This window comes from Haliotis rubra, unplaced genomic scaffold, assembly GCF_003918875.1.
Source record: "Haliotis rubra isolate DU_JTF1 unplaced genomic scaffold, ASM391887v1 Scf1910, whole genome shotgun sequence".
Classification (NCBI taxonomy): Eukaryota; Metazoa; Mollusca; class Gastropoda; order Lepetellida; family Haliotidae; genus Haliotis; species Haliotis rubra.
The window spans coordinates 27,364-54,353 of record NW_025765904.1 but is presented as its reverse complement, the minus strand read 5'-3'; the positions used below and the strand labels follow the sequence as shown (position 1 = coordinate 54,353).

Genomic DNA, 26,990 nt, shown 5'->3' with positions numbered 1-26,990 from the left:
CATTTAAATGCTTTCTATTGACAAACAGGAAATAGACAACAACAAAAATCAAATTGCATATCGCCCACTGGAGTTGTGAAACACGAAAACTGAGTAACGTGTGTGTGTGTGTGTGTGTGTGTGTGTGTGTGTGTGTGTGTGTGTGTGTGTGTGTGTGTGTGTGTGTGTGTGTGTGTGTGTGTGTGTGTGTGTGTGTGTGTGTGTGTGTGTGTTTAGAATAAATACAAAAATATCTTTTCCCAATTTTGTTACTGTAAAGGGTAGACTAAACTGAGATACATTGGTTACCATAAAAAAAATGATTGATTTTGACTTAAGTTTGTCGGGTAGAAACATATAACATAATTATGCACGAATTTTGAAAAAGACTCATAAACATGAAAAAGAAGACATTTACTAGAACTAGCAAAGATACAAACATCTAGGAAATTGGTAACTGTAAGTTACCAACCAATCCCACAATTCTTCAGCATAGATCAACATTCGAAATTGAGCACATGTATGATGGAATCCTCTACATGCATTATTGAATCAGTATACCTCCATACAGGATGAGAGGGATGCCCCTATGCTATGAAATGTTCCCAAATACATTTGAATCAACACCACATTCTGGGTTATATTGGTCCCAAGTAGCTCTTTTAGAGCTTTAAGAGTAGCAAACCTTGTGGCCCTTCGTCCCCTGTTTGCTCTTCATGAGGACCTTGTGGCCCTTCGTCCTCTGTTTTTTCAGGGCTCATTCCTTCTTGGCCTTTAGTTTTCTGCTTGGATTCATCCTCTGATGGCGATGCTTTCTTTCTTCGTTGGTGGCAATGTTTGTTCAGAACCTTGTGGCCCTTCGTCCCCTGTTTGTTCTTCACGAGGACCGAGTGGTCCTTCGTCCCTCTTTCCGCTTCAGGAAGACCTTGTGGCCCTTCGTCCGCTGTATGTTCTTCAGAAGGACCGTGTGGTCCTCTGTCCCCTCTTTCCGCTTCAGGAGAACCTTGTGGCCCTTCGTCCCCTGTTTGTTCATCACGAAGACCTTGTGGCCCTTCGTCCTCTGTTTTTCAGGGCTCATTCCTTCTTGGCCTTTAGTTTTCTGTTTGGATTCATCCTCTGATGGCGATGCTTTCTTCTTCGTTGGTGGCAATGTTTGTTCAGAACCTTGTGGCCCTTCGTCCCCTGTTTGTTCTTCACGAGGACCTTGTGGCCCTTCGTCCTCTGGGTTTTTTTCAGGGCTCATTCCTTCTTGGCCTTTAGTTTTCTGTTTGGATTCATCCTCTGATGGCGATGCTTTCTTCTTCGTTGGTGGCAATGTTTGTTCAGAACCTTGTGGCCCTTCGTCCCCTGTTTGCTCGTCCCCTGTTTGATTTTTTTAGGAGTAAATATATTTTCAGATGCAAATGGTCAAATGCTGAATTTCTTTTCATGGTTTCAACTTCTGAAATGCTAAATATTTGCACTATATCAGAGCTCACGATGAACATATCTATAGACGAGTCATCTGGCGTGTGTAGCATCAGACTGCCATTCGAAGGGAGTCTTCTCTTCACAGCAGATGCTGACATGTTGAAGTCACCCCCAAGCAAGAGTGGAATATTCTTCTCTTTCTCTTCCACTTTCAGTTTCAGTTTCAGAAGAAACTTGACCAACGTATCAAGGGCCTTTTGCTTTTGCTCCGTAGACACCTTATGAGGACCATGCCAACTGGCACAGAGGATCTCAAAATTAGGAGCTCCTTTGCTCTGTATTTTATAGACGCAAAGTCTTGGCAGCTCAAAGTAGTCCGAGGCCATGTCACTGCTCTCCACCATGTTGTCATACATGTTTCGCACTGATGTTTTGTTGTCAATCCTCGAGTATGTGATTTCCCTTATATCAAATATGAAACCTGCTTCTTTGTGGCCTTCATACTGAAAATGGTCGGGAACATCAATGTCTTTAAATGCGCTCGAATGAATACCCGTCCAGACAAATTCTTGCAGGCAAACCACCAGGGGTCTGTTTAACATTAACAGATCTAAAATGTGATGCTTTCTTTTCTCTCTCATCCCTGCTTTGGAGTCCCCATTAGCATTCATATCAAGTATCACATACTCAGCGGGGGCTGTCGCCATGGCTTGAATGTGCGCAGACTGATAGGATCACTTGACAGTCACTGAAACAGAAATTGTGTCAACATTACCGATTATTTTTTCAAGTCAAGACACCTCTCTGAAAAAATAACTTTGAAGATCATTGCTTCTATCAGCCACTATACAAGCATGAAATGTATGTCAGGTACGAATTCTTGGGGTGTGATCTGAAAACCTCTAGTGCTCTACAATTAAGGTGATCCACAGCACTTTTCAGTAAGACATTGTTTTAGGCAAGAGGTAGTTCTGTTATTTCAATACTTTTGTTTGCTGTTTAACACCGCTGGCACACTTCACTATATTACAGCTATATGATATCAATCTGTAAATTACATTGTCAGGCGTTAAACAACAAAAGAACAACAAATCATATATGGTTAGAATTGGTGCCTAGTAACATATGAAGGTCAGGCAAGGGTAGAATTGGAGCCTAGTAACCAATGGTGGTCACACAAGGGTAGAATTGGAGCCTAGTACTATGGTGGTCACACAAGGGTAGAATTGGAGCGTAATAACCTATGGTGGTCACACAAGGGCAGAATTGGTGCTTAGTAACATATGGTGGTCACACAAGGGTAGAGTTGGTGTCTAGTAACCTATGAAGGTCACACAAGGTAGAATTGGAGCCTAGTACTATGGTGGTCACACAAGGTTAGAATTGGAGCCTAGTAACCTATGGTGGTCACACGGTTGTTCATACCTTTCTTATACTCCTTAGCTGCGTGGCGGTAATATATATGATTTGCCTGGTTCCTATGTCTTCTTTCTAGCTTTATGGTAGTGTCTACGTTTCAGAGTACATTCTTTTCTAAACCAAGGTTTGTTAACTTTATTGTTCTTATCATTACCAGTATTATTATATGGACGAGATGGACGCATGTCAAACGTATTTCTAGCTGCATTTGTAAGAACAGTTGCTTTGTTTAACAATTCATTTGCTTTCGTATTGTCAACAACCACTTCTTTTTGATAATGTGCTTACATCGTGTATTTGCATAACATCAATATTGCTCCTGTTTTGGTCCTTTTTTGAAGAGTCGTATATATTCGGCTTTGTCAATGTAATTACAGGTTTACCAGTAAATGGTTTAGGTGCCTTAGCAAAAATCTGCTTTTCGTGCTTGATAACGAAAATACTATTGGGCAGTGCACATCTGGGTATAGAGGAGAAACATCAACAATTACAAATCTCTCAATATATAACAGACATCTATTAGAACATATGACATAGTCAACAGTGTTTGTGTCCTACCAAGTAACTTTTCCTAATTTTGCATCTTTGTCCATTCTACCATGACAAATAAACATATCAAAATGTTTGCAGATAACAATCTGTTTATGTCCTTAATTAGTTATTTTGTTACCGTCGTGCGAGCTCTTCTAAAACAATTTCAAGGTGAAAATCATGTGACATTTCATCAGTGTCAATATCCAATTCTTCTAACAAATGTTTATCTAGACTTATAGAATCACACAGTTTTCCAGTACATGTATAACAATGCTTGTTTTAACTGATCAAACATGTCTGTAGTGGTGCACTTGGATCCTTCAGAGCACCAACCATAAAGTCATCTTTGCTGTAAAAAGCTAACTTTCATATCTTAAAACATAGAATGTATTCTGATTCACAATTAATAAAAAGACATATTTAGAGAAACAATCTTTAACTGCTAGAACAATACCTCCTGAGCTTTTGTCACCCAGGGCCCTGTGTTTCAAAACCAGTTTGTAGCCATCAATTTCAATATCATCGAGTACATCTGTTTTAGTTTCTTGAAGAGCATCAAAGTTTACTACGCCAGGATTGAATAAATTGGTCTTTAAGTATTCTTTCGATTGTAGAAGACATTGGCCATAGTACATTTGGGCGTTGCTTAATACCTATAATATCTATAATAAACATTAGCCAAGTGTTTTGAGATAGGTTTCTGTCATAAATTAGTTTCACATAGTTATAGGTCATTTTAGACAGCTTAATTGGGTAGTCGTTACATTGTAGTTTATGCCAGTAGCTTATCATTTTCTTGAATATCGTTATCCTAAGGGTGAATCGTCCAAGTTCTCCATATATCATAAACTTCGGTTTTGATGTTCGTATTGGTGTTATTATTGTTGTTGTTATTGATGTTATGGTAATGTTTCTATTGCCCAATTGTAAGTCTGTCTGTTCAAATACAGAGTGACATTACTTTGTAAACTCCGAAACGTGACTAATAACTAAATAGTAAGTGATGGTGTCAATTTTGTATTTAGAAATGAAATGTTCGTTACATCGTTAATTCCTTTTTCAGATAACTCTCAATTTTAAGTCTTTGGTGATTGTTTGACTTCCCCGATGGGATAGGAGTCACGTGATATTTGAAAAATAGTATTATATCACAACCTATGTAGTTTCGAATACCCTGGTAACGAACATTTCAGTAACGGAGGTTACATACTCTGGCAAATCAAGCAGTAAGTTATCTTTAACCACACACAAGCTTTGAATATATTTTTCTTTTCGCATCTGGCCATCATAAGGGGTAAATACTTCCTGTTCTAAATGTAACTTAAACCATGTGAAAAAGAGCACAATTCCCTAAGTTGGCGGTGGTAACGGACATTTCACGCTTATTTCTACGCATTGATTATTTTCTATGTATTGAGATATGTTATGCAGAGATATATTCTAAGCCCAAAATAATGACAAGTACCAGTAATGTAAAGACAAATTGTATTCATTCAAAGTGGATGGGTAAGATTATGCTTTGTTCTACACATGTACATGTCAAGCTGAAAATTAGTCACGGACATTTCCTCAAAACTGGCGACATGGCATTAGACGAAAATCATTTATCTAAAAAGAATGCATTGGCCTAACAATTTGCAGAAAACGAAACAATATGAATGTACTAATATCCAGGTATTTGTATACCAAACTGCGTTAAACTGCGATGTAAGGTTTTGCTACCGGCGACAATAACGAACATTTCTAATTGACCTATTACCTGAGCTGTAACAAATATACTTTGGGGCTATTGGACTGTTTATGCATGATGTATGTTGAGCAGGTTGGTACCATTATCCAACCATACTGATAATAACATTTGCTAATTAAAGAGAAGCACGACGGTGACAGCATTTGTACCCCGTTTTTGACAATGAGTTTTAGTGTACCAGCTGATTGTGGTAACCTGAAGTGATCCCTGTTCCTCATGTCATACAGGTTAAGGCCTAGCAGTAACAGTGTTGGTTTGTTGGCATCTGCGATAACTTTACCACTAAAGTAATATACTTAATGTTTTACTCACGTTTAAAGTATTTGGACCCAAATTCCCCTTCTGTCTGTGCTGGGCCGGTTAAAGTGCGACTTCAATGGGGGCGTTACTCCTGAGTCTTGGTCATGTGATACAGGTCAAGGCCTAGCAGTACACTGCTATGTTGGGGTTTTTGCATCTGCTCTATCATTCGTCACCACTCGCCCCTTTCCGTAACTTCCAAGAAGATTCGGCTTGTCCCGGAATAACACGAGTTGGTCACGACTGCTGCGATACTTTTTCCAACTAAAGGTGGGAGATCTGTGTTTGCAAAAGAAATACTCTTCATTGCACTTTCGCAAACGCAGTAACTGAATACCTGTGCCTTATTAAAAACACGAATTTGCCTTCCAGGTATAATCAGTTGGTATCGACTGTCATTATATCATACGAGTTGTTGGCAGCGACACAAGACATTTGACAGTCTCTTGTGGGAACATGCTGTTATAAGATAAATGGTGTTTTTGCATTTTATCTTCTTGGGGACGCTCATGTAAATAAATATGTACAAGATCATGTGGAGGGTCATCCAAAATATGACAAGTGATATAGAGGGTCATTAACACCCCATCCCAACTCCACACTTTCATAAATGATGGTTCTTTATAATAAGAGTTTAAAGAGGCATGTTAAGTGTGTGGATCACTTTTAGTCACCCCAATACCGTGACGTAAACAAATGTTTATACCATTGGAGTAAATATTTCATCTGTCAATAACATAGCTACAAAATAGAAAACTTTTTGATTTCAACATATTTTATTTCAAGTCGTAACCCGCAGGTGTTGGTGATAAATCAACATCGAAACAGCGGGGAGGATTTAACGCAGCAATATTCCAGCTATATGGCGGCGGTCTGTAAATAAACAGCAGTTGGGAACCGATGACATGTGTCTACCAAGTCAGCGAATCTGACCACCCAATCCCGTTAGTCGCCACTTACCGCAAGCATGGGTTACTAAAGATCAGTTCTAACCCGAGTCTTCGCGGGGTGCTGGTTTAGGAGTGTCACAATTCGTCTGAAACGTAGTAACGTCTCATTATCCAGGAAGCACACCTCTAGCCTCATAGCTGACATATTACTTGTCGACTGTATATTAATGTGTAAAAGAAAAATACTCAGCAAATATGCATATGAAGAACGTACAAATGTAAAGCCTATGCAAACATGACAGTTTTATATAAATATACAGTATTGCCAACTATGCGAATACTCTTAAGGCTGTTATTAAGAGTTATAGAGACAAAATTTACGGCCATAAAGATATTGGTTTAGTGTATATTCCCATGTCAGTACTTATAGTATACTTGGAGGTACGAAATCAAAGGTCAAAGGACGCATGTGGATAACGTTATACTTATTGAGCAATGGTATGACACAAGTGGGTGTGACTGAAACGTGACACGACTATAGACAAGGTCCCGTGATCAGTTCGTGACGTTGTAAGACGAAGAATTGTAGCGTGACAAGTAGGGCTGGGACGAATACTCGGGTACTCGAATCCGGTCGGGTACAGCTGGAATCGAGTCCTTTTTCAAGGAATCGAGTACCCGGAAAGGGAAAGGGAGAGAACTCAGTAACTAACCTAGAGCAATATGGACGACACGCATGCTAAGTTGAGTGTTTGGGCTCATTTTGAGCTTGATGCAAATGGCAAGAGAACCAAATGCCGACTCTGTGGTATCATGTCTGATATTGATAGTGCAGTCTGCTTATGGTTTTGAGATTTATCAGTGTTAGACCCTGCTGGTGAATTCTACTGAAGTGGTGAAGGTGTGGGACTTGAGCTACTCCTGGGCTTCATCCCTTATGAAGCTGACACGCCAAGATCAGGATATACTTAATCTGATAATTTAACACTGTTACATATTTGAAGACCCATATGGTTTTTCAATCTAATATGTCAATCTACTGCGGAAGCGGTACAAGGTCAATGCAAAAACATCTTGCACTAAAACACAACCTAAACAACAAGAAGACAAAGTCATCAATATCCCCCGCAATGGCAAAATACTCTTCATGATTATGTCTACGAGTTATGATTATGTCAAATTTTTAGGTGTGTATATAGAAAAGTGGAAGGAGAGTATTGAAAGGTTTTTAAAGTTCTGCTCCAGAAAGGAGCACTATCACCAATTTCAGTCTATGTCAAACTTGTTGCCATGGAAATGCCAAAAATATTTTATTCAGAATTCCAAAACTACCAAAAGGCACCAGTACACCACCAGATCTATCTATGTGCCAAGTTTGGTGAAGAAATAGTGAAGGGTTTTAGAGTTCTGCTCCGGAAAAGACAAATGTGCACGGAAGGACGGACGGACGGAGTCCATTTTAATACCCCCTGCAAAACGCGTTGCGGGGGATAATAAACGTGTTCATTACATTGTGTATTTGTGTTTATTGCTTATCAAGCTTTTAAGATTACATGTACATTGAATTTTGTCTTTAGTTTCTATTTTATTTGAATTTCATGAAACACAGCTTTTACATTTGCGTTTAACATGAATACATTGACTATTAAAGAGATTGCAAATAAATGATTGTATGTGTTGGGAATATCAATTAAAAGTAAGGAATTAACATTCTGATTTGCAAATACAATGTTCGACTGGTTATCATTACAATAAGAAGAAAGATGATCAGAAATAGAAGCAGAACTCACGTAACATATACATTTTATAGTTTAATAAATAATAATCAGCATACAGTTATTCCAATAAAGATAGACACAATTTTAGAATATCGATTTAACAATAGTTTTGTTTTTTATTTAATAGGGAAACTGTAATGCAACTGAGTTGCGCAACAGAGCAAAATGACCAGTCTTCCCAGATGCGAGCCAAGCATTTTGCTATATTGCTGAACTCTGTTGCATTACAGTTTGCCTGTCTGTATATCTCGTACAGAATTATCCAGTCAGTAAATACATCAATCAAATTGTATTCTATGTAAGTTTACATAAAGTCTACATGTAAAACATTATAGGTTCAGTTAGAATATCACACATGAACGTAGTTGTCTACTGGCTGAATGAATAACCGGTCTTTTTCATTATTAACGTAACACACATTTTTGGCATTGTCCAGTTAATGGAGGTTATTATCAACTACGGTAATGTATGTGCGCATGAGCAGTGAGTAGTCAAATCACAGTAACAGCGGGAATGAAAAGTTCTGTGTTTTAACGAATGTTCTGTGTTGTAAGTAACAATGTAAGTAATGGTGTTACTCTTTATATTAGTTATGAACAGACGTAAATCAAATAGCCTAAGATCAGTTTCAATGTCTCATTGCCATCCTTTGAGGTTATCTGTTACAATATCTGTCAAATCGTGATTGAATATTCAGAAAGTTGACTGAAGCTATGTATTCTTTACATTTCCGGGTACTCGATTCCGATTCAGGTAAGTACATGCGGGTACTCGATTCCAATTTTTCCTACCCGTCCCAGCCCTAGTGACAAGAGTGTTGAACGTCCAGACATCTCTGCAAACAGCCCATTTAGAATCGGTCTACTGCAACATTTGTCATTGGTACGGGTACTTCATACATGACAAAGAGCTTGAAAAAGTTAATCGGTGACACATTATTACTGCGTTAAGAAAGCCCATAACAAGCATTTCGTGGTCGTTGAAACCAACTTCGTGTCTTGGACCTAGTGCTGGGATGACTATCGTAGGGATTCGTTCCCATTCACCTTTGGTGAAGACGATGTTGACTTTTTGTGTCTCGGGCACGTAGCAGTACTTTTACATGATAAATATATTCATGTAAAGCCTAACAATAAAAAGGAGGCCAGGCAACATGAAATAAAAATGCGTGGTTCATATCAATAATATTTTCGTGATCTTCAAAATACCACAGTTTGTCACCATTCCCAGGGCTCCTCAGAAACCAAGTCATGACATATAATATGCATTTATTGTTGAACCTGCTGGTTTTTATTTCAAAATGTTAAGCTTGCTGGGTTGTTTGATTCAGTGTTTTACAGTACAAATAGCTTGAATTTAAGAAGAGTTTCATCAACTTGTCATATATATTATGTTTATAAGAATATAAATCTATAAGAACATATACAAACCGAATCCTAACACACCCTACATTTACACCACACGATGGGGTAGCTTAGTGGTTAAAGCGTTCGCTAGCCACCCTAGAGAACCGGGTCCAGTTGCTCACATGGGTACAGTGTGAAACCCAATACAGGTGTGATACAGGTCAAGGCCTAGCAGTAAAACCCGTACGTTGGTTTGCTTGCATCTGTTGTACCATTCGTCACCACTCGCCCCTTTCCGTAACTTCCAAGAAGATTCGGCTTGTCCCGGAATAACACGAGTTGGTCACGAATGCTGCGATACGTTTACCACTAAAGGTGTGAGATCCGTGTTTGCAAAAGAAATACTCTTCATTGCTCTTTCGGAAACACATTACTGAATACCTGTGCCTTATTAAAAACACGAATTTGCATTCCAGGTATAATCAGTTGGTATCGACCGCCACTATATCATAGGGGGTTATTGGGCAGCAACATCACACATTTGACAGTCTCTGGAGAGAGGTGTTGGAGACTATACATATATCCAGGGAGGGTCATGTTAAAATGAAGTTTTTGTTATAAAATATATGGTGCTTTTGCACCTTGTCTTTTTTAGGAGGCTCGTGTGAATATGTACAAAAACATATGGAGGGTCATACGAAAATATGGCAAGCGATAAGGGAAGGTCAGTAACACCCTATCCCAACTCCACACTTGTATAAATGATGGTTCCTTATAATCAGATTTTAAACAGGCATGTTGTTGTATGGGACACTTCTGGGTCACCTCAATACAGACTTAACTTTGTTCACATATCTCACGTATTGGATGTTTATGTATCATATTTTCATTTTCGATGGAGCCATGATATCCCATTTGAATATATGATATTATCTTATCTCCTAATATTGACACTCCGCTTGTTTCGAAGTGTAACGCCGTGTGTGAGATATCAATCAATAACCGAATATTTGAAAAAATATATCACTGATAATTATTTCGACGTGCTGATAATCAACGTACAATGTACAAACTATTGTGCTTACCTATCACTACTGCCAATGGCCATGTGCAGAAAGTCCTATCCTTCTGCCTGTGCTGGCCGGGTTAAATAAGTATGTATTATTTTATTGGACTACACAGAAACAGCTTATAATGTAGCGCATTGATAGAGTTCAGAATGAATAGCACTTTAACAGTTTTAGTTCAGTCTGATTGTGGCACCAACAGACTTCAGAAATTCTTTACGTTTACTTATCATGTTTTCAGTAGAAACATCCGTGGTTAATGAACCCTGTGCAGTACGAGTATTAAGGTCAGTATTAATTGTAATTAGTAAAAGAAATACAAAGCGGCAGAGAAACTTTGGTGAAGTGGAATTAATGTTTGATCTCTTTCAAAACTATACTAGCCACATAAAGAAACTGTGCATTGTCAAAATAGTATCCCAGTTGATAAGTACGATAACAATGTCAAAGGTACATATAAACTTTAATGGAGGGATCATGAGACCATAACAAGTCGGTCAAACGACCATGTCACAAGCTCAATATTAATTATTTAACGGGTATGTCCACCATCGGCATTGAGAACAGCCGTGCATCGACGACGCATAGAGCCTATCAAACGTGCAAGGAAGGCTTGTGGGATGTCACGCCAGATTCTCTCAAGTTCTGTTGCAAGGTCAAGGACGTTATCTGGCGGATGAGGAAGACGGCGTAGACCATCTCGTCCCAAACATGCTCTATCGGGGAGAGATCCGGTGAATTTGCAGGCCAAGGCAGTAAGTCAACGTTGTGGTGTTGCAAGAAATCCATAGCAACCCTTGCCGTATGAGGGCGGTCATTGTCCTGTTGGAATGTTAACCCAGGGCCATGACGTTGCAGAAAAGGAATTGCCACAGGTCGAAGAATTCTGATCCCTGTAGCCCACACCAGTTAAGTTGCCCTGAACAATCACCAAAGGAGTTCTTTGGCGTGCTGTTATTCCACCCCAAATCATCACGGAACCACCACCAAAGCGATTCCTCTCCAAGACACAGGCCTGTGCATAACGTTCTCCCACGCGTCTATAGGCACGTTGACGTCCATCACTATGGGAAATGCTAAACCTGGACCTATCTGTAAAAACAACATTTCTCCACCAAAACAAGGGTCTACGGACATGATTTCGGCACCACATTCGGCGAGCTTGTCGATGACGTTGTGTCAGGATTGGCCGTAGGGCGGGACGTTGTGGTCTGATCCCGTCATGACGTAAACGTTGTCGAACTGTGTTGGGGTGGATTCGGCGAAGTCCTGGGATGGTTCGGGCAGTCATCACCGCAGTCTGAAACCTGTGGCGAAGATGGGTCACCCTTATCCATCTGTCCTGTTTTGGCGTTGTTACACGTGGACGTCCAGAACGTGACCGATCGATGACGTCATTTGTGTTCTGGTAGCGTCTCCCCAGTGCAGAAATGGTGTTCCGGTGGCAGTGGATCGCAAGGGCAGGGTTTGGGCTTTCCAAAGTGACAGTATTGTGTGGCATTCATTTGCTCTGTTTCTCTTTCCCGGAATGCACGTGCAACAACGTATTGCACGTATCAAGGACGAACCCACTGTCGTCACGGAACGTGACGCGTGCATGCATGTTGGATACATGTCACTAGTCTCTAAGTTTAAATCCTTATGTGTCTACACAGGTTTGATAAATTTAGATTATAAATTTTTGTATGCACAGTTTCTTTATGTGCCTAGTATATATACATTTGGTAAAAGATTCCACTGTATCCTGATCAGTGTGAGTATTAAGGTAGGCACGTCGTCATATGAGCGAAATATTCTCAAGCACGACGTTAAACCCAATTTCACCTCACCTCACCTCATTAAGGTAGGCAAATATTTATATTGTGAGCAAAGGTCCTCCCCTGTGAAAATTGTGGTGGGCAGAGTAAGTGAGTGAGTATGGTTTTACGCCGCCTTTAGCAATATTCCAGCAATATCACGGCAGGGGACACCAGAAATGGGCTTCGCACGTTGTACCCATGGGGGGAATCGAACACAGGGATTCGGCTTAACGAGCAAACGCTTTCGCCACTAGGCTAACACACCGTCCCCTTAGTTGACAGTTGTCCTCCTGTGGGGGTACGTAAGTCCCAAAGCATTCAAGATAAATTTTGTACTCACCGTATGTTCTAAACGTAGAACTTTTGTAATTTTATATTATGGCTAGATTTGCCTACAAAATCGCCAGTGGCTAAAGGGATGGTATAAATTCAGCTAGGGTCCATGCAGGTAGCAAAGGTACTGTAAGTCCCCATGGTCCCTAGTATGGTGATCTATCTCCAGTTGCTGGTGATATATAGCCCGTTCTTATATTGTACTGTTGTCTCTTGTGATATATTTTTATGATAGCGTACTAGTTTTAAATTAAGAGCTGTGAGTTTCTAGTAGTTTTACTGTCCTTCGATGACAGGTTTTTACGTTATAAATTTATTGATTTGAATATCGATATAAACTGTTCTCTTCGCGATATGGCCGCAATATTGCCGAGTTTACCTAACCAATTCCAGTTTTACCACACTTTCTACAACCTAAAGTTATACATACATGGAATCTAGGAATGGTAAACACAATTAACACTTAATATGTATGGGATAATTACCTGCAGGAAGAGAGAAACAACAAGCATTGTCACAGAGGTGACATGATCCCCCGCCGCAAATTATCAAATCAAACTTATAAAGTTAAATGTCAACAAAAACATGACAAGTCAATCTCTCTTGATATCTTGCTCTTTAGTGTTCAAACACACACATATTTTCAAGTCTAACTTTGACCTTGACATGAATGTCATAGTGTATGAAATAAGCAAAACTAGTACTAAAGACATTGCTTTTGGAAAAACATTTAAGGGAAGTCTTGAAAGTCTTTGAAGAAAATCCAGTGAACTGTTTTTGAAATATCTTGCTGACAATTCAGCTTAACATGCTGAAATCTTCAAAATGTCTCTGTGACCTTGAAAATTAAGTGAAGGTCACTTAATCGATAATCGACTGGGCCCTGCGCCTTCCCTGGATGAAGCTTGGTGTCAAATATGAAGAAACTCCAGTGAATGGTTCTTGAGGTATCTTGCTGACAAGCATAACCTCCAGGTTAATATGCTGAAATCTTCAAAGTGTCTCTATGACCTTGACAATTAAGCGAAGGTCACCAAAATTGACAGGGCCCTGCGCCTTCCCTAGATAAAGCTTGGTATTGAATATGAAGAACATCCAGTGAACGGTCCTTGAGATAGCTTAACATGCAGGTAAAACGTAAAGTCCCCTTGTGACCTTGAAATGCAGGTCAAGGTCATCAAACCTGACTCGGACCTTTGTTATACTGTGATGAACCTAGGTACCAATTATGAAAGAATCTAGTGAACGGTTCTTAAGATATTCCAATTCGTACGTACGGACGGACGGACGGAGCCTAATACTATATTCCCCGCTCGCGCTAAACCCGCGGCGGGGGATAACAAAACAAGTGTTGAGCGTCACTCCAGTTTACTGAAGAAACATGGCGGGATCCGCGGTAACAAGGATGGGGCCCCGTAGACGTTACATCATTAGGCCGGTTGGTTGCTTTGTTTTCATCGCTATATAATGGCTGTAATATTGCTCTCTCTCTCTCTCTCTCTCTCTCTCTCTCTCTCTCTCTCTCTCTCTCTCTCTCTCTCTCTCTCTCTCTCTCTCTCTCTCTCTCTCTCTCTCTCTCTCTCTCTCTCTCTCTCTCTCTCTCTCTCTCTCTCTCTCACACACACACACACACACCTTAGTTGGGAGAGCTCCCGCGAGCAAAGTTCCTTGTGCGCAAAGTTCGCAGATTTCGCTTGTTTGGTACTTCATTTCATCTTACGCATACTTCAAGTGGCATGTGAACCAGCAAACGTGGTTGTAATCCTACTGTTGCTACTCATTGTGTCTGGTGATATCGAACGTTACCCCGGACCAGTCCATGATAATACAGGTAATAATGATTTTTTTCCTCAATTAATGAAGACTGACTGAGTTTGGTTTTACGCCGCTTTTAGCAATATTCCAGCAACATCACGGCGGGGGACACCAGAAATGGGCATAACACATTGTACCCATGTGGGGATTCGAACCCGGGTCTTTGACCACTAGGCTACCCCACCGCCCCCAATTAATTAAGAGTGACCCGACATGATTACATCATTCTAAAATTGCCATGGTAACTGTCTTAGTCTAAGTCTTAGCTAAGATTTTGCTGAGAGAGTTTCATGATCCAGTCTTATCTAAAATCTTAGCTAAGCAAATGTTTTTAGACTTAAGATTCTTTCATGATCCCGGGGGCCAGCGTCTTAATCCCCTAAAACCATGCCGTTGTCCCAACATCAAACATCAAAGGATTTTTTCCTCGACCTAACTTACGGGACTACCCCCTTTGACGTGTCCGTGGAGCATGATGCAAACTGCCATGGATTAATTCATGCACAATGATGAATTTGAGGCATTTATTTGCAAAGCTTACGATAATTTTAAAGTAGAGTATTTAAGGCAGTAAACATATCTAAAACGAGCATCTTGAAAATACACTAAAACAATTATTGAATAAGTGAGGAGACGATTAAGAGCAGAATTGTGTGTATAAACATCACTGAAAAATAAAAACATTGGATTCCTTGCCAACCAGTGTTATTCACATTGAATTTTCTATGCAAAAAAGTTTGTTTCTCTATGAATTTTTCAAATATAGCTTGTTTCTTCATTAAACTTCGTTATAAAAACAAAATGCTACAAGCAGAACTGATATTGTTAACTTATTGTTAACCTTTATTTGATGCATGGCACTTTTACTGAATGGTTCCAGTTTCCAGTGAAAATGGGGAATTCCCCTGATCAGAGTGAACAAATTCAAATCAGAAGGTTTCAACCTAAAACAACCAGAAAGCGGACCTTGGGGCATTGTTACAAAAACAGAACATTGCAGTTCCTGCTACAGACAATAAGCCCCAACTCTGTGATATCTTTATTACATCAAATTCCATACGGAATTAGGGATAGCATATTCATAAACGTGTGCAGCGTAATTGTTTCATATTTTTGTTTACCAATTTGAGTTAATTATCATTTCTTTGGTGTCTCTTAACGCCATTTGGAACAGCATTTGAGTTGATGTGAGGAGTGAGTGAGTGAGTTAAGATTTTAAGTCACATCGGCAGTATTTCAGCCACATCGTGACTATATCAAGTTATATATTAACAATATTTATAGGTAAAGTATAAAAACCTGCCACCGAAGGACAGTAAAACAACTAGACTATCACAGATACATATTGCAAAACTAGTAATGAAACTTAAAACAGTTTAACCATACATGACAAGACAATATAGAAATAGGCTATAGATCGCCAACAACTGAAGGTAGATCACCATACCAGGGACCATGGGGACTTACAGTATCTTTGCTACCTGCATGGACCCTAGTTGGATTTACACCATCCCTTCAGCCGCTGGCGATTGTAAGAAATGTTATCCAAAAATATAACAAAAATACTACGTTTAAAAACCCTGGTTAGTTAAATTGACTTTGATAATTTTAGGACTTACCTACCCTCTCAGAAGGACAATAATTTACAATACTTCAACCCTCCTTGAGGGAGCTGATGTGAGGAGGAATCGCAAAGTCTGTGCCATTTATGATTAAATGAAAGCTTACAAGTTACCAATCAGGTGCAGTACAATAAAGATGCAGTGCAATAATGATTTCATACAACACCGAAGATAACAAATGCTTCTTTCCGTCAAGTGAATAACACTGGACTAAGATAGAGGAGAACACAAACGTCTCTGATAACAAACAGCAACAAGATCTACATGGCGGCTTACCTTTGGTTTTAAAGTCCGCAACAGCTTCTTGTGTTGAATTCACTGCTATGCCCCCTGTAACTTCAGCAATTGCATACGTCTTGTATACTTCAAAACATAATAGCTATTATGAGAACAAAATGAAACCAGAAACACGTTTGAAAAACGGTCATTTCCTCAATGCCGCCGGAAGTACTACGGACAATAGTGTAGTCACAGAGTATTGAGGATCTATACTACCCATCAAAAATTTAGACACACTTTAAAGGACTCACTATATGTTATGTATATATGTATGGTTACATCGAAGATGAATCTATCCACAAACTTGGGGGAACCAACTGCAAACCTTATGCAAATGAACTGCACGAGGATCATGCATCAAATTGCTGAAAGGCATATGCAAATATCGTGCATGTGAACAGCTGCATTTTGGTGTTTTTGCAACAATCCATGTAGATTCAAACGCCAAACCGAGATTCTACAAGGCACGCCCAGTTCCTTACTAACTGAAGAAGAAGGTGGATGATGAACTTGATAGACTATTGAGTGATGGCACAATTGAACCAGTTCAATTCCCGGAGTGGGGCCACACCTATCGTACCCGTGCTGAAAGGAAATGGACAAATCAGAATTTGTGGAGACTATAAGACAACAGTCAACCAAATTTCTATGTTGGATCAGTATCCAGTTCTGAAAATCGAAGATCTCTATGCGGAACTTTCAGGTGGAAAGACTTTCACGAGGATTGATCTTGCCAGCTGCCGCTAGATGAAACATCAAAACAGTATACCACTATCAACACTCACCGTGGACTATTCCGCTATAACAGACTACCGTTTGGCATCTCTTCTTCACCTGACATATTCCTGAGATATGTCGACAACCTTTTGAAAGGAGCTCCTTTGTCATGTGGTTACCAGGATGACATTATCACATCAGAGAAAGATGACCCTGAATGTGCAGAACGTCGATACAGTTCTAGGAAAACTGTCAGCTGCACGAATTCACGCTTACAAGGAAAAGTGTGTTTTCCAAGCCAAGGAAGTGACCTACTTGGGTCATCGGTGTAGTGCAGAGGGACTCCACCTAGTACTCAACAATGTCGAAGCTATATCCAACGCACCTCCTCCGACAATTGTGTCTGAACTAAAGTCCTATCTCGGACTTCTCAATTATTATGGGAACTTTCTCCCAAATCTGTCTAGTGTGTTGGCACCCTTGTACAAACTTCAGCGGAAAGCTGTGAAATGGACATGGGGTCATGAACAAAAGCAAGCTTTTCGTGAATCAAAAGAACTATTGAACTCATCACAGCTGCTTGTTCATTATGATGCTAATAAGGACCTAATATTAACAACTCATGCCTCTCAATACGGCTTAGGAGCCGTCCTTTCTCATGTGATGGAAGATGGTACACACAGACCGATCTCCTTCGAAAGAGGCCTTATCCATGATCTTCGGAATCAAAAGATTCAACTCGTATATATATGGACGTCATTTCCATATCAGCAATGATACCAAACCCCATGAAACCCTCTTCAGTGAGAAGAAAGAGGGAACTACAACTGCTTCAGAGATGGGCGCTGATACTCTCAGCATATGACTATTCAAGCCGTTACACACCAGGTAACAAGGATTGGGGGGACATACTTGCCTTTGTATGTGTATATGATTCCCACTGAACGGTTCTTTGTTAGTGCTACTTATTGCTTATAATAAAACTCCACAGGAAATAGTTGGGATATGGTGTTATCTCCTCGAGACCCGACACCGTTCTGTGTCTTTATGAAATGTCGAATTATACTGGGAGTATTGGATTTGATAAATAAAAAACCGTTTCATTGTGATCTTTTTGTTGTTGTCTCAGTGAAATCTAGCGAAATATACCAGAAGTGAAAACGAATGCCGTGCTGGGAAGAACCACATGTTAGGAATGTAAACAAAGCCAAGCTCAGATTTTACACTGTTTATCATTTTCTCCTACTGTGAGAGATCCGTTCGTCTACTCGTTGCATACACTTGCTCATTCGTTTTATAACAAGCATGGAATGAAACAACGAAAGTTTTCTTCCAAATTTCCGGTGTACTCGTGTCGGTGAACATGCATTTTAGTGAAAGTCGCTTCCCGATAGTGATGTCATATCATGTACATCACCGTTGTTATACATATTTGGTATTTTCATTGAGGTGAGGTTTATGAATGAAAAAACACACGATCAATCTGTCCTGCTGCTTACATTTTCAGTTCTAATACTTTTTTCGTATTTTTACACACTTTTTTCACGTGATTATTTTCAGTATTAATATCTTTTGCTTTGGGAAAAGACAGGAAACCAATTGGCACCAATTACGTCATAATCAAAGGGGGTAAGTCTGGCCTGTTTAGCTCGGCAAAAAAAGGCCTCATAATGGCATAACATTTCAGCACTTATATTGAGGGTTATACCTTCATTGAAAGGAAAATGAGTGTATATTTTCAAGTATTGGTATTAACTAATCAAAAATTACATTTTGTTTCACATAAGAGAAAAGCGTGATGTTTTCGTGTACACTTCCCCTTTAAGAGCATCACATATCAACCATGGGACTGTGTTCCTTCCGTCTTGGCCTTTAGTTTTCTGTTTGGATTCGACCTTTAATGGCGATGTTTGGTCGGAACTCTTTGACATCTAATTTTCTGCACCCTTTGCCTCCTTGATTTCATTATCTATTCTAAATTCTGTAAGAGTGAGTGAGTGAGTTAATATATTTAACGTCACATCGGCAATATTTCAGCCATATCGTGACGAGAACATTTGACATTTAAATAGAAAATATATACAGATATTATAAAAACCTGCCGACGAAGGACAGTAAAACAACTAGAATATCACAGATATACATGTAAAACTAGTAATTAAATCTAAAACATTTTAACTTTAGGGGACAGCACAATATAAAAATAGGCAATAGATCGCCAACAACTGAAGGTAGATCACCATACTAGGGACCATGGGGACTTACATTACTTTTGCTACCTGCATGGACCCTAGCTGGATTTACACCATCCCTTCAGCTGCTGGCGATTGGAAGAAATGTTAGCCAAAATTAAAAGAACAAGAATACTACGTTTAAAAATCCTGGCAAGTTTAAATTGACTTTGAAAGTTTTGGGACTACACGTACCCTCTCAGGAGGACAATAATTTTACGTTACGTCAACCCCCTTTAAGGGTACAGCCACTAACAATCTCAGTTACTAATAGAAACTACCAACAATATAATATTTAACTATTTACAGATCAGTCCACAAATCTAATTCTTTTAAAAATTCAACTATTAAATGATAATTAACATTATAAAAAAGATCCTTCAATGTCTTGACATTAAAATATTTATCCCTTGTGATGGAATATTCAACAGTCAAGCAGGACATGCTTGACTGTGATTCTTTCATCACAAGGGATGCAAAACGGAGGGTCTTTGCCTTTCAGTAAATATTGGTGAGTATATCTAGTGTGGCCAATGCGACATCGTCGCATAATGACCTCTTCAAATCTGGACTGACAACCCAAGTAGGTGAAACCAATGTAGGGTTTTATTGCATGTAATTTATTAATACCTACTTGGGTGTCCCACTTCTTTTGCATTAGATCGCGGATGTATGTTCTAATGCTGGCTTTATAATCAGAGTATGGGATAAGAAGTGGTGTCACAGATTTGTTGAGTGCTGCCTTAGCAGCAAGATCAGCCATTGTGTTCCCAGAAATGCCAACGTGGCTGGGTAACCAACAAAAGACGATGTCGCATTGGCCAGTAGCAAGATCATTATATAATTCAATAATTTCTAATAAAAGTGGATGTTTACAAGAAATATTTTTAATAGCCTGAAGGCAAGAAAGTGAGTCAGAAAAGATGATATATTGTTGATATTTAGGGTGATTTTTAATATAGTTTAAGTCTGTTAATATGGCGTTTGCTTCTGCTGTAAAAATAGAGCTGTTATCTGGTAATCGAGAGGAGATTGTTCTGGATCCAATGACAGTGGCACAAGCCACCGCGCCACAATCCTTGGACCCATCTGTAAATAAGGATTTGTGAGTATTATAATTATTTTTTAATTGATTATATTCTTGTTTATATTGTAAGTCATTAGTTACAGATTTCTTAAACTTTGTCAGAGTTAGGTCAACTTCAGGCCTCACCAGTTGCCAAGGAGGAGAAGAAAGAAGACGAGAAGGAGCTATATTTTCCAGCTCAATGCCGGCAGCAGAAATGAAGGGCTTAATTCTGTGCCCAAGAGGCGGAACAAGAGAAGGTTTTTTGGTGTATAAATCCTCATAGAGGAGATTGAAAACACAGTTAAATGCAGGGTTAGACTCGCTAGAATATAGTTTAGTAATGTATTGTAAAGATAATTTTATACGACGTTGTGAAAGAGAAGGCTCATCTGCTTCAACATATAGACTATCAATAGGAGAGGTTCTAAAGAACCCAAGACAAAGTCTTAGGCCTTGGTGGTGGACAGAATCAAGTAGTTTTAGGTTGCTTTTGCAGGCTCCATCATATACGATGGAGCCATAATCAAGTTTGAAGCGTACCAATGATCGATATAGGTGGAGGAGCGTAGCTTGATCCCCTCCCACTTTGAGTTGGAAACACCTTTCAACAAATCGAGTGCCTTCAGGCATTTGGCTTTAAGTGATTTTTAAGTGAAAAAAGTTAAATGGGAGTCGAAAATTAGACCGAAAAATTTGGCCTCCTTAACAACTTTGATGGGAGTGCCATTTAAAGATAGTTCTGGATCTATATGCGTCTTATTTTTTCTACAAAAGTGTAGACAATTAGTTTTGGACTTGGAAAATTTAAAGCCGTTTTCAAGACACCATTTATTTATTTCATTTAAACACAACTGCAATTACCGTTCAATAGTATGCATATTTTTACCACGACAAGAAATATTAAAATCATCCACAAAAAGTGATCCATCGATTGAATCGTTTAAAACCTTTGATATACTGTTGATCTTGATACTAAATAAAGTGACAGACAAAATACTGCCTTGTGGGACACCCTGATCCTGATTGTAATGATCAGACAGGGTTGAACCAACTCGGACTTGAAATTGTCTGTCTTTTAAAAACCGTGATATAAAAAGAGGCAAACGGCCCCTTAAACCAAAATCATGTAAATCCTTTAAAATGCCATGCTTCCAGGTGGTATCGTATGCTTTCTCCAGATCAAAGAATATCGATATGGCATGTTGTTTATTTATGATTGCATTTTTAACAAAGGATTCTAATCGTACCAAATGATCAATGGTACTTCGATTTTTCCTGAAACCACATTGAATATCTGTAATAAGGTTATTGGTTTCAAGATACCAAGTTAATCTATTATTCACCATACGTTCCATGGTTTTACAGACACAGCTAGTTAGAGATATCGGTCTGTAATTAGACGGATCTGTATGATCCTTGCCAGGTTTGGGTATTGGGACTACAATGGCATTACGCCATGCAGGAGGAAATTCTCCAGACGTCCATATTTGGTCAAATATATCTAAAAGTGTCATCAGACATGGTTCAGGTCAGTGTTTCAGTAGCTGGTAATGTATATTGTCATCACCCGCTGCAGTGTCATGAGCTTGCTCAAGAGCAGTATGTAGCTCATGTAATGAAAACACTTTATTATAATCTTCACCGTTATGAGATGCAAAATTAAGTTTTGTCTTTTCCTGTTGCTTCTGATATCTCTGAAACTCAGGGACATAATTTGCCGATGATGAATTTTTGGCATGAGTTTCGCCAATTTTATCTGCAATTTTAGATTTGTCAGTTATTAAATTATCGCCATCTTTAAGATGGTGTACAGCTGATTTTGAACCTTTGCCTTTTATTCGCTGAACAATGTTCCAAACCTTAGACATTGGCGTTCGTGAATTAATTTTGGAGACATAATTTCTCCAAGATTGTCGTTTGTTGTGTTTAAAGGTACGACGCGCCGTTGCATTGAGTATTTTAAATTTATTTAAGTTATGGACAGTTGGATGATGGCGGAAATAACGCTCGGCCTTTTTCCTCGCTTTTCTGGCTTGTCTACAATCAGTATTAAACCATGGTTTTCGTACATGTAGAGTCGTAGAGGACTTTGGTATACACTCATCAGCTAATTCATTTAAAACGTCAGAAAAAGTTTGAATGGGATCAGTTATATCACTGAAAAAATCAGGTCGCAATTTCGATTTACAATTATATTGAAATGAAGACCAGTTAGCCTTCGAAACGTTCCATCTTGTGAACGATGGAGAATCAGATGGAGTTATTTCTGAAAGGATAGTTGGGAAGTGGTCACTTCCACACAGGTCATTATGAACAGACCAATGAAATTCATTCAGGAGGGTAGAATCTCCAACAGATAAATCCAAAGAAGAATAAGTGCCAGTTGCAGGATGCAGATAGGTGCTTGAATCATCATTAAATATGCACAGGTCATTATTGGAAATGAAGTCTTCAATTATTTTAGCGTTAGTATTAATGTTAGTACTGCCCCAGAGTGGATTGTGACCGTTTAGGTCACCCATGATAACACATGGCTTCGGGAGTTGATCATAGAGTGATTGAAGATCAGTCAGATGAAGTGTCGATGAAGGCGGAATATACAGAGAGCATAACGTAAATGCTACACCCAGAGTAAGTCGCACTGCAACAGCTTGGAGATTAGTGTTAAGAGTAACAGGGCTGTGTAACATTCTGTCGTATAAGGATAGTAAAACCTCCAGTGGCTCTATCACCTGGAGGGGAAAAATAATTATAGGCTTCAAACTGACGCAAATTAAAATTATCTGTCTGTTTCAGATACGTCTCTTGCAGACATAACGCTGATGGTGTTAAATCCTGGATTAATAGCTGTATTTCATTAAAATTTGTCCGGAGTCCTCTACAGTTCCACTGCACGATATTGGTAGATATACCTATCTTTTAGGCGGATTAATTGGGGATCTACCCCTGCACCGTTTTCGAGGGCGACAAGCTATGCCCTTAGAATGGACGTTTTCGGACACGTCCATGTCCTCAAGTGATCCGTATTTGTTAAATAACTTGATTTTATCATCTGACCCTTCAGGGCTCTGCCACTTTGCTTCTTTGAATCTGGCTTAAGTTTGCCTTTGTTTTAACGATTGGTTGAACGTTTGGCGTTGATTGAGATCTTTGAGTTGACTGGAGAAGTGTCACGGCCATAAGATGGTTCTGATTGGATTTAAGGGCGCACCAGGAAGTGGTTCTGCAGTTTGTAGTAGATATTGCAGGTGAGAATATCAGAGGAGAATCAGATTTAACCCAGGTCAAGTTTGTCTGACAGCATGCAGATGATTTTGTTATTCTAGTTGTCGCTTCTGACGGTGTTCTGGTGATAGAAGCATAGCCTCTTTATGCTCGAGCTTTGAACTAGTTTTTGCATCTGCAAAACTAATGTTTTGGGTGAATTTGATTTGATTTATCTCCATTTGACGTTTCCAAACAGGACAGCTTTTAGAGTAAGAGGAATGATCCCCTGCGTACAGTTTGTACATTTTTGACAGTACTGTTCATTAATCTTCTGTTGTATGTGTCTTCTCATCACGGTGAGCACATACAACGGACAATGTGCAAGTATTTACGCCATGACCGAACTTTTGACATTTGAAGCACCTGAGAGGGTTCGGGAATATACGTGTCAACATTGATGTTACAATATCCTGCCTTTAGAGATTTTGGAGCATTTGGTGTTGAAAATGAAAACAGGTAGGTATTTGTTTTTATAACAGTATCGTTTTTCCTGGTTGTGAAACGTTTGACATAGAGTACGCCTTGATCTTTGATCTCAGAGACGATGTCAAGTTCTGACATGTCAGCAAACAATCGATCCCAATCTCTGATAATTCCTTTGCTCGTGTTGAGTGTTTTGTGAGCTGAGAATGCCGACAAAAGAATCAATACTCATAAGGTTGGTGGCTTGGTGCCTCTTTGCACACTCAACCAGCAGAGCACCGGAACGTAATCGTTTAATGTTCTTAAAGTCACCAGCTATGCCTTGTATACCTTTAGCTACGGCAAAAGGATTCAACTTCAAAGGTGTCTTGTCAATAGTTTCAACACAAGAAAACGTGGCCAGTAATCAATTGAGTTGGGCAGTCTGAGGTCAGTTTCAACAGGATCAGTGTCAAGTTGACGCTTGGTCTTTTTTTGGTTTGTTTGTTTTGTTGTTTTGTTGTTGTTGTTTGGTTTGTTTTTGGAGGTAAGCCATGGTTAGTTAGTAAGATTTCATCATCCGAGCTCCCCACCCACCATGGAGTATCACAAGGACAATGCTAAAACAAGTGGATTTCCAACTTGAAGCAACCAAGGATACCCGGATGATATACTCCAGCAGAAGAATTAAAAGATTAATAATTCCACCAGATTGGCCCATGAGCCACCGCCGTCTGGGCATAAGACTCTAGGCAAAGTTCATGACAGTATATTTCAAAATTACAAACGTTTTAGATAAACAAGTAGGCCAAGACCGAAATTAAAACAATTCCAAATCAAATTGGTGCAATGACATATATATACATAGTCTATACACAGGGCTTGGCGTGACCAGCCGATTGGTAGAACCGGGCCAGTTCTACCACCCGTCTAGGTGAAGTAAGGGCCGAAGTGGTGTGTTGGGCAAAGGAACACTGTTCCTGGAACCAGTGCCCTCAACCACCAGAATCCCGTCCTCCACCGACACAGGGGCGCAACCCACGGCAAACGGGTTTGTGGACCAAATATCCCCCCGGGTCCACAACGGGGGGTCGAAGAGCGCTTAGCGTTACCCAGCACCCACAACGAGGAGGTGGCTCTTCACGGGTGCCAATTCTGTAAGAGGTTCAAATCTGATTTTCAACATGTCCACCACATACGCAACTTTGAAAAACATTTTGTGGTCATTCGTCAGCCACTTTTGTCAAAATCGAAATGAGTGAGTGAGTGGATTAGGTTTATTGCTGCTTGGTACAGCATACCAGTGTGTCAGGGTAATGTTGGAAGAAAGCCTCAATTGATGCAGGTCACAAATATTTCGCATATTGACGAAACCCCATAAGCAATGGTATCTTGCTGACAAACTAAGAACTATAGCTTTAGTCGAGTCATTGGACTAACTTGTGTACCTGAGGGACACAACTCTGACAAGCCAAATGTGGTATCTACAAGCCACTTAAAATAGTTGCCAGAAGATCTGATTTTCAAATAAATTCGGCATGACCACTGAAAATGTAAATTAACACGTACATATAAAGTTTTTCTAAGTATCAGCACTATGCCAGGAAAAGGGATTTTTTTTCTTGCATAACATAACAGCATTTAGGCACAGTTAGAATCTGCCCTTCGCATTAGTTTGCTCTTTAGGTATGTAAGAGTTCACAAGGTTAAGTAATATGTCTGAAAATAACGAGCAAACAAATCCTACTTTACAGGTTCACCGCTATATTCAATTTACGATTTCTAACGTAGTGGTATCCATCCATCGTCCATTTTTCAGTGCCGGTACTATTTCGTAATATATTTCGTTACCTTAAAAGCTATTTGCTGGGAATATATGATCGAAACATAGTATTCATAAGTCAAACTCACAGTCACTTGTCGGCCAAATGGATGTTGAAATACCCCACTGGAACAAGATCCCCACTTTTGGAAATCTCTCCGAGTGATGTTTGTACCTCTGTGGTGTTGGAAACCATATACATCAAAGCCCGGATAAGATGACAACAGTTAGTTGTGTCATGCCGTTTTCACTACATCTTGTTTAAAGGGACATAATCAGAGGTAAATCGAATCCTTTGTTTACACATCGATCCAGTTGATAAATTTTTCATAGACAAACTTACAAAGGCGCCCTTTCATCGCAAGCATTGGGACAGGCAATACAATGCGACTTGTGCTGTCGTGACATCGTATATTGATTGGCGTTATTCACGTCATACCGAGTAAAATACTGTTTGAGTGCGAACATGTTTCGAACGCTGACAGTGTTCACCAGTCGCGTCAGTTGCTGTCGTCAGGGCAACAATCACATGTAATAGGCTTCTCTGCCCAGTGACAGTTGAAGTTGGCTATAATAGGGTTTAGGACCTTGCGTTGTGTACTTTTTTTATGTGGTGATGGTCAAATAGGCTCTATGAATCAAGCCTTATTGCTGGTAAAAACATAAATTTAAAAGAGAAACTCAATAATTTATTTACAAAACCTAAACCTATCCTAACCTAACAACCTAACCTTATCTATACCTAAACAATCTAACCTAACCCCAAACCCTAATGAGACATGGCTCTGAGTTCAGAGCCTATGTCCAAAACAAATAAATATCTTAATTTCATATGTAACCAAAAAAAACCCTATATACTTGGTCTGGATTACCAGGACTCAAGCAGCTGAAATAAATGTCCTCACCTCTGGTGAACCAGTGGACTAAAGACAAGGAGTGCTGTGAAGCTACTCCCTTTATTGGGCTAGAGGCAGTCAGTGCATGTGCTGCACATGCCAGGCACAACCTGCTGGGTGTGTTGTGGCTATGCGTATCAGCATAGCCGAGAACACACTAATAACCCATGTTATATTATCCCAACCCCAAATAGAACTCAAACTTTACCCGAAATATCCTTAACTACCACACACAAAACAAAAGATCTCGAAATGAAATTCAATG

General features: G+C 39.5%; 1 protein-coding gene across 4 annotated transcripts; it reads right to left on the bottom strand.

Moving 5' to 3' along the window:
• Positions 1-441: 441 nt before the first annotated feature.
• Positions 442-26,012, bottom strand: LOC124274521. Of its 4 annotated transcripts, none has more exons than XR_006897967.1 (4): positions 25,919-26,012; positions 16,319-16,405; positions 828-2,137; positions 442-703 (listed from the first exon to the last, which is right to left on the bottom strand). XR_006897967.1 is itself a non-coding variant. In XM_046709884.1 (3 exons), the coding sequence occupies exon 3, from the start codon at positions 1,220-1,222 to the stop codon at positions 857-859; it is 366 nt and encodes a 121-aa protein (XP_046565840.1). In that variant the 5' UTR covers positions 1,223-2,137; positions 16,319-16,405; positions 25,919-26,012; the 3' UTR covers positions 442-856. The 4 variants fall into 4 exon arrangements, 2 of the variants coding, with proteins under 2 accessions (XP_046565840.1, XP_046565839.1); XR_006897968.1 differs by lacking the exon at positions 442-703 and adding an exon at positions 5,405-5,671 and having other exon boundaries at positions 971-2,137; XM_046709884.1 differs by having other exon boundaries at positions 442-2,137.
• Between the last annotated feature and the right edge of the window lie 978 nt (positions 26,013-26,990).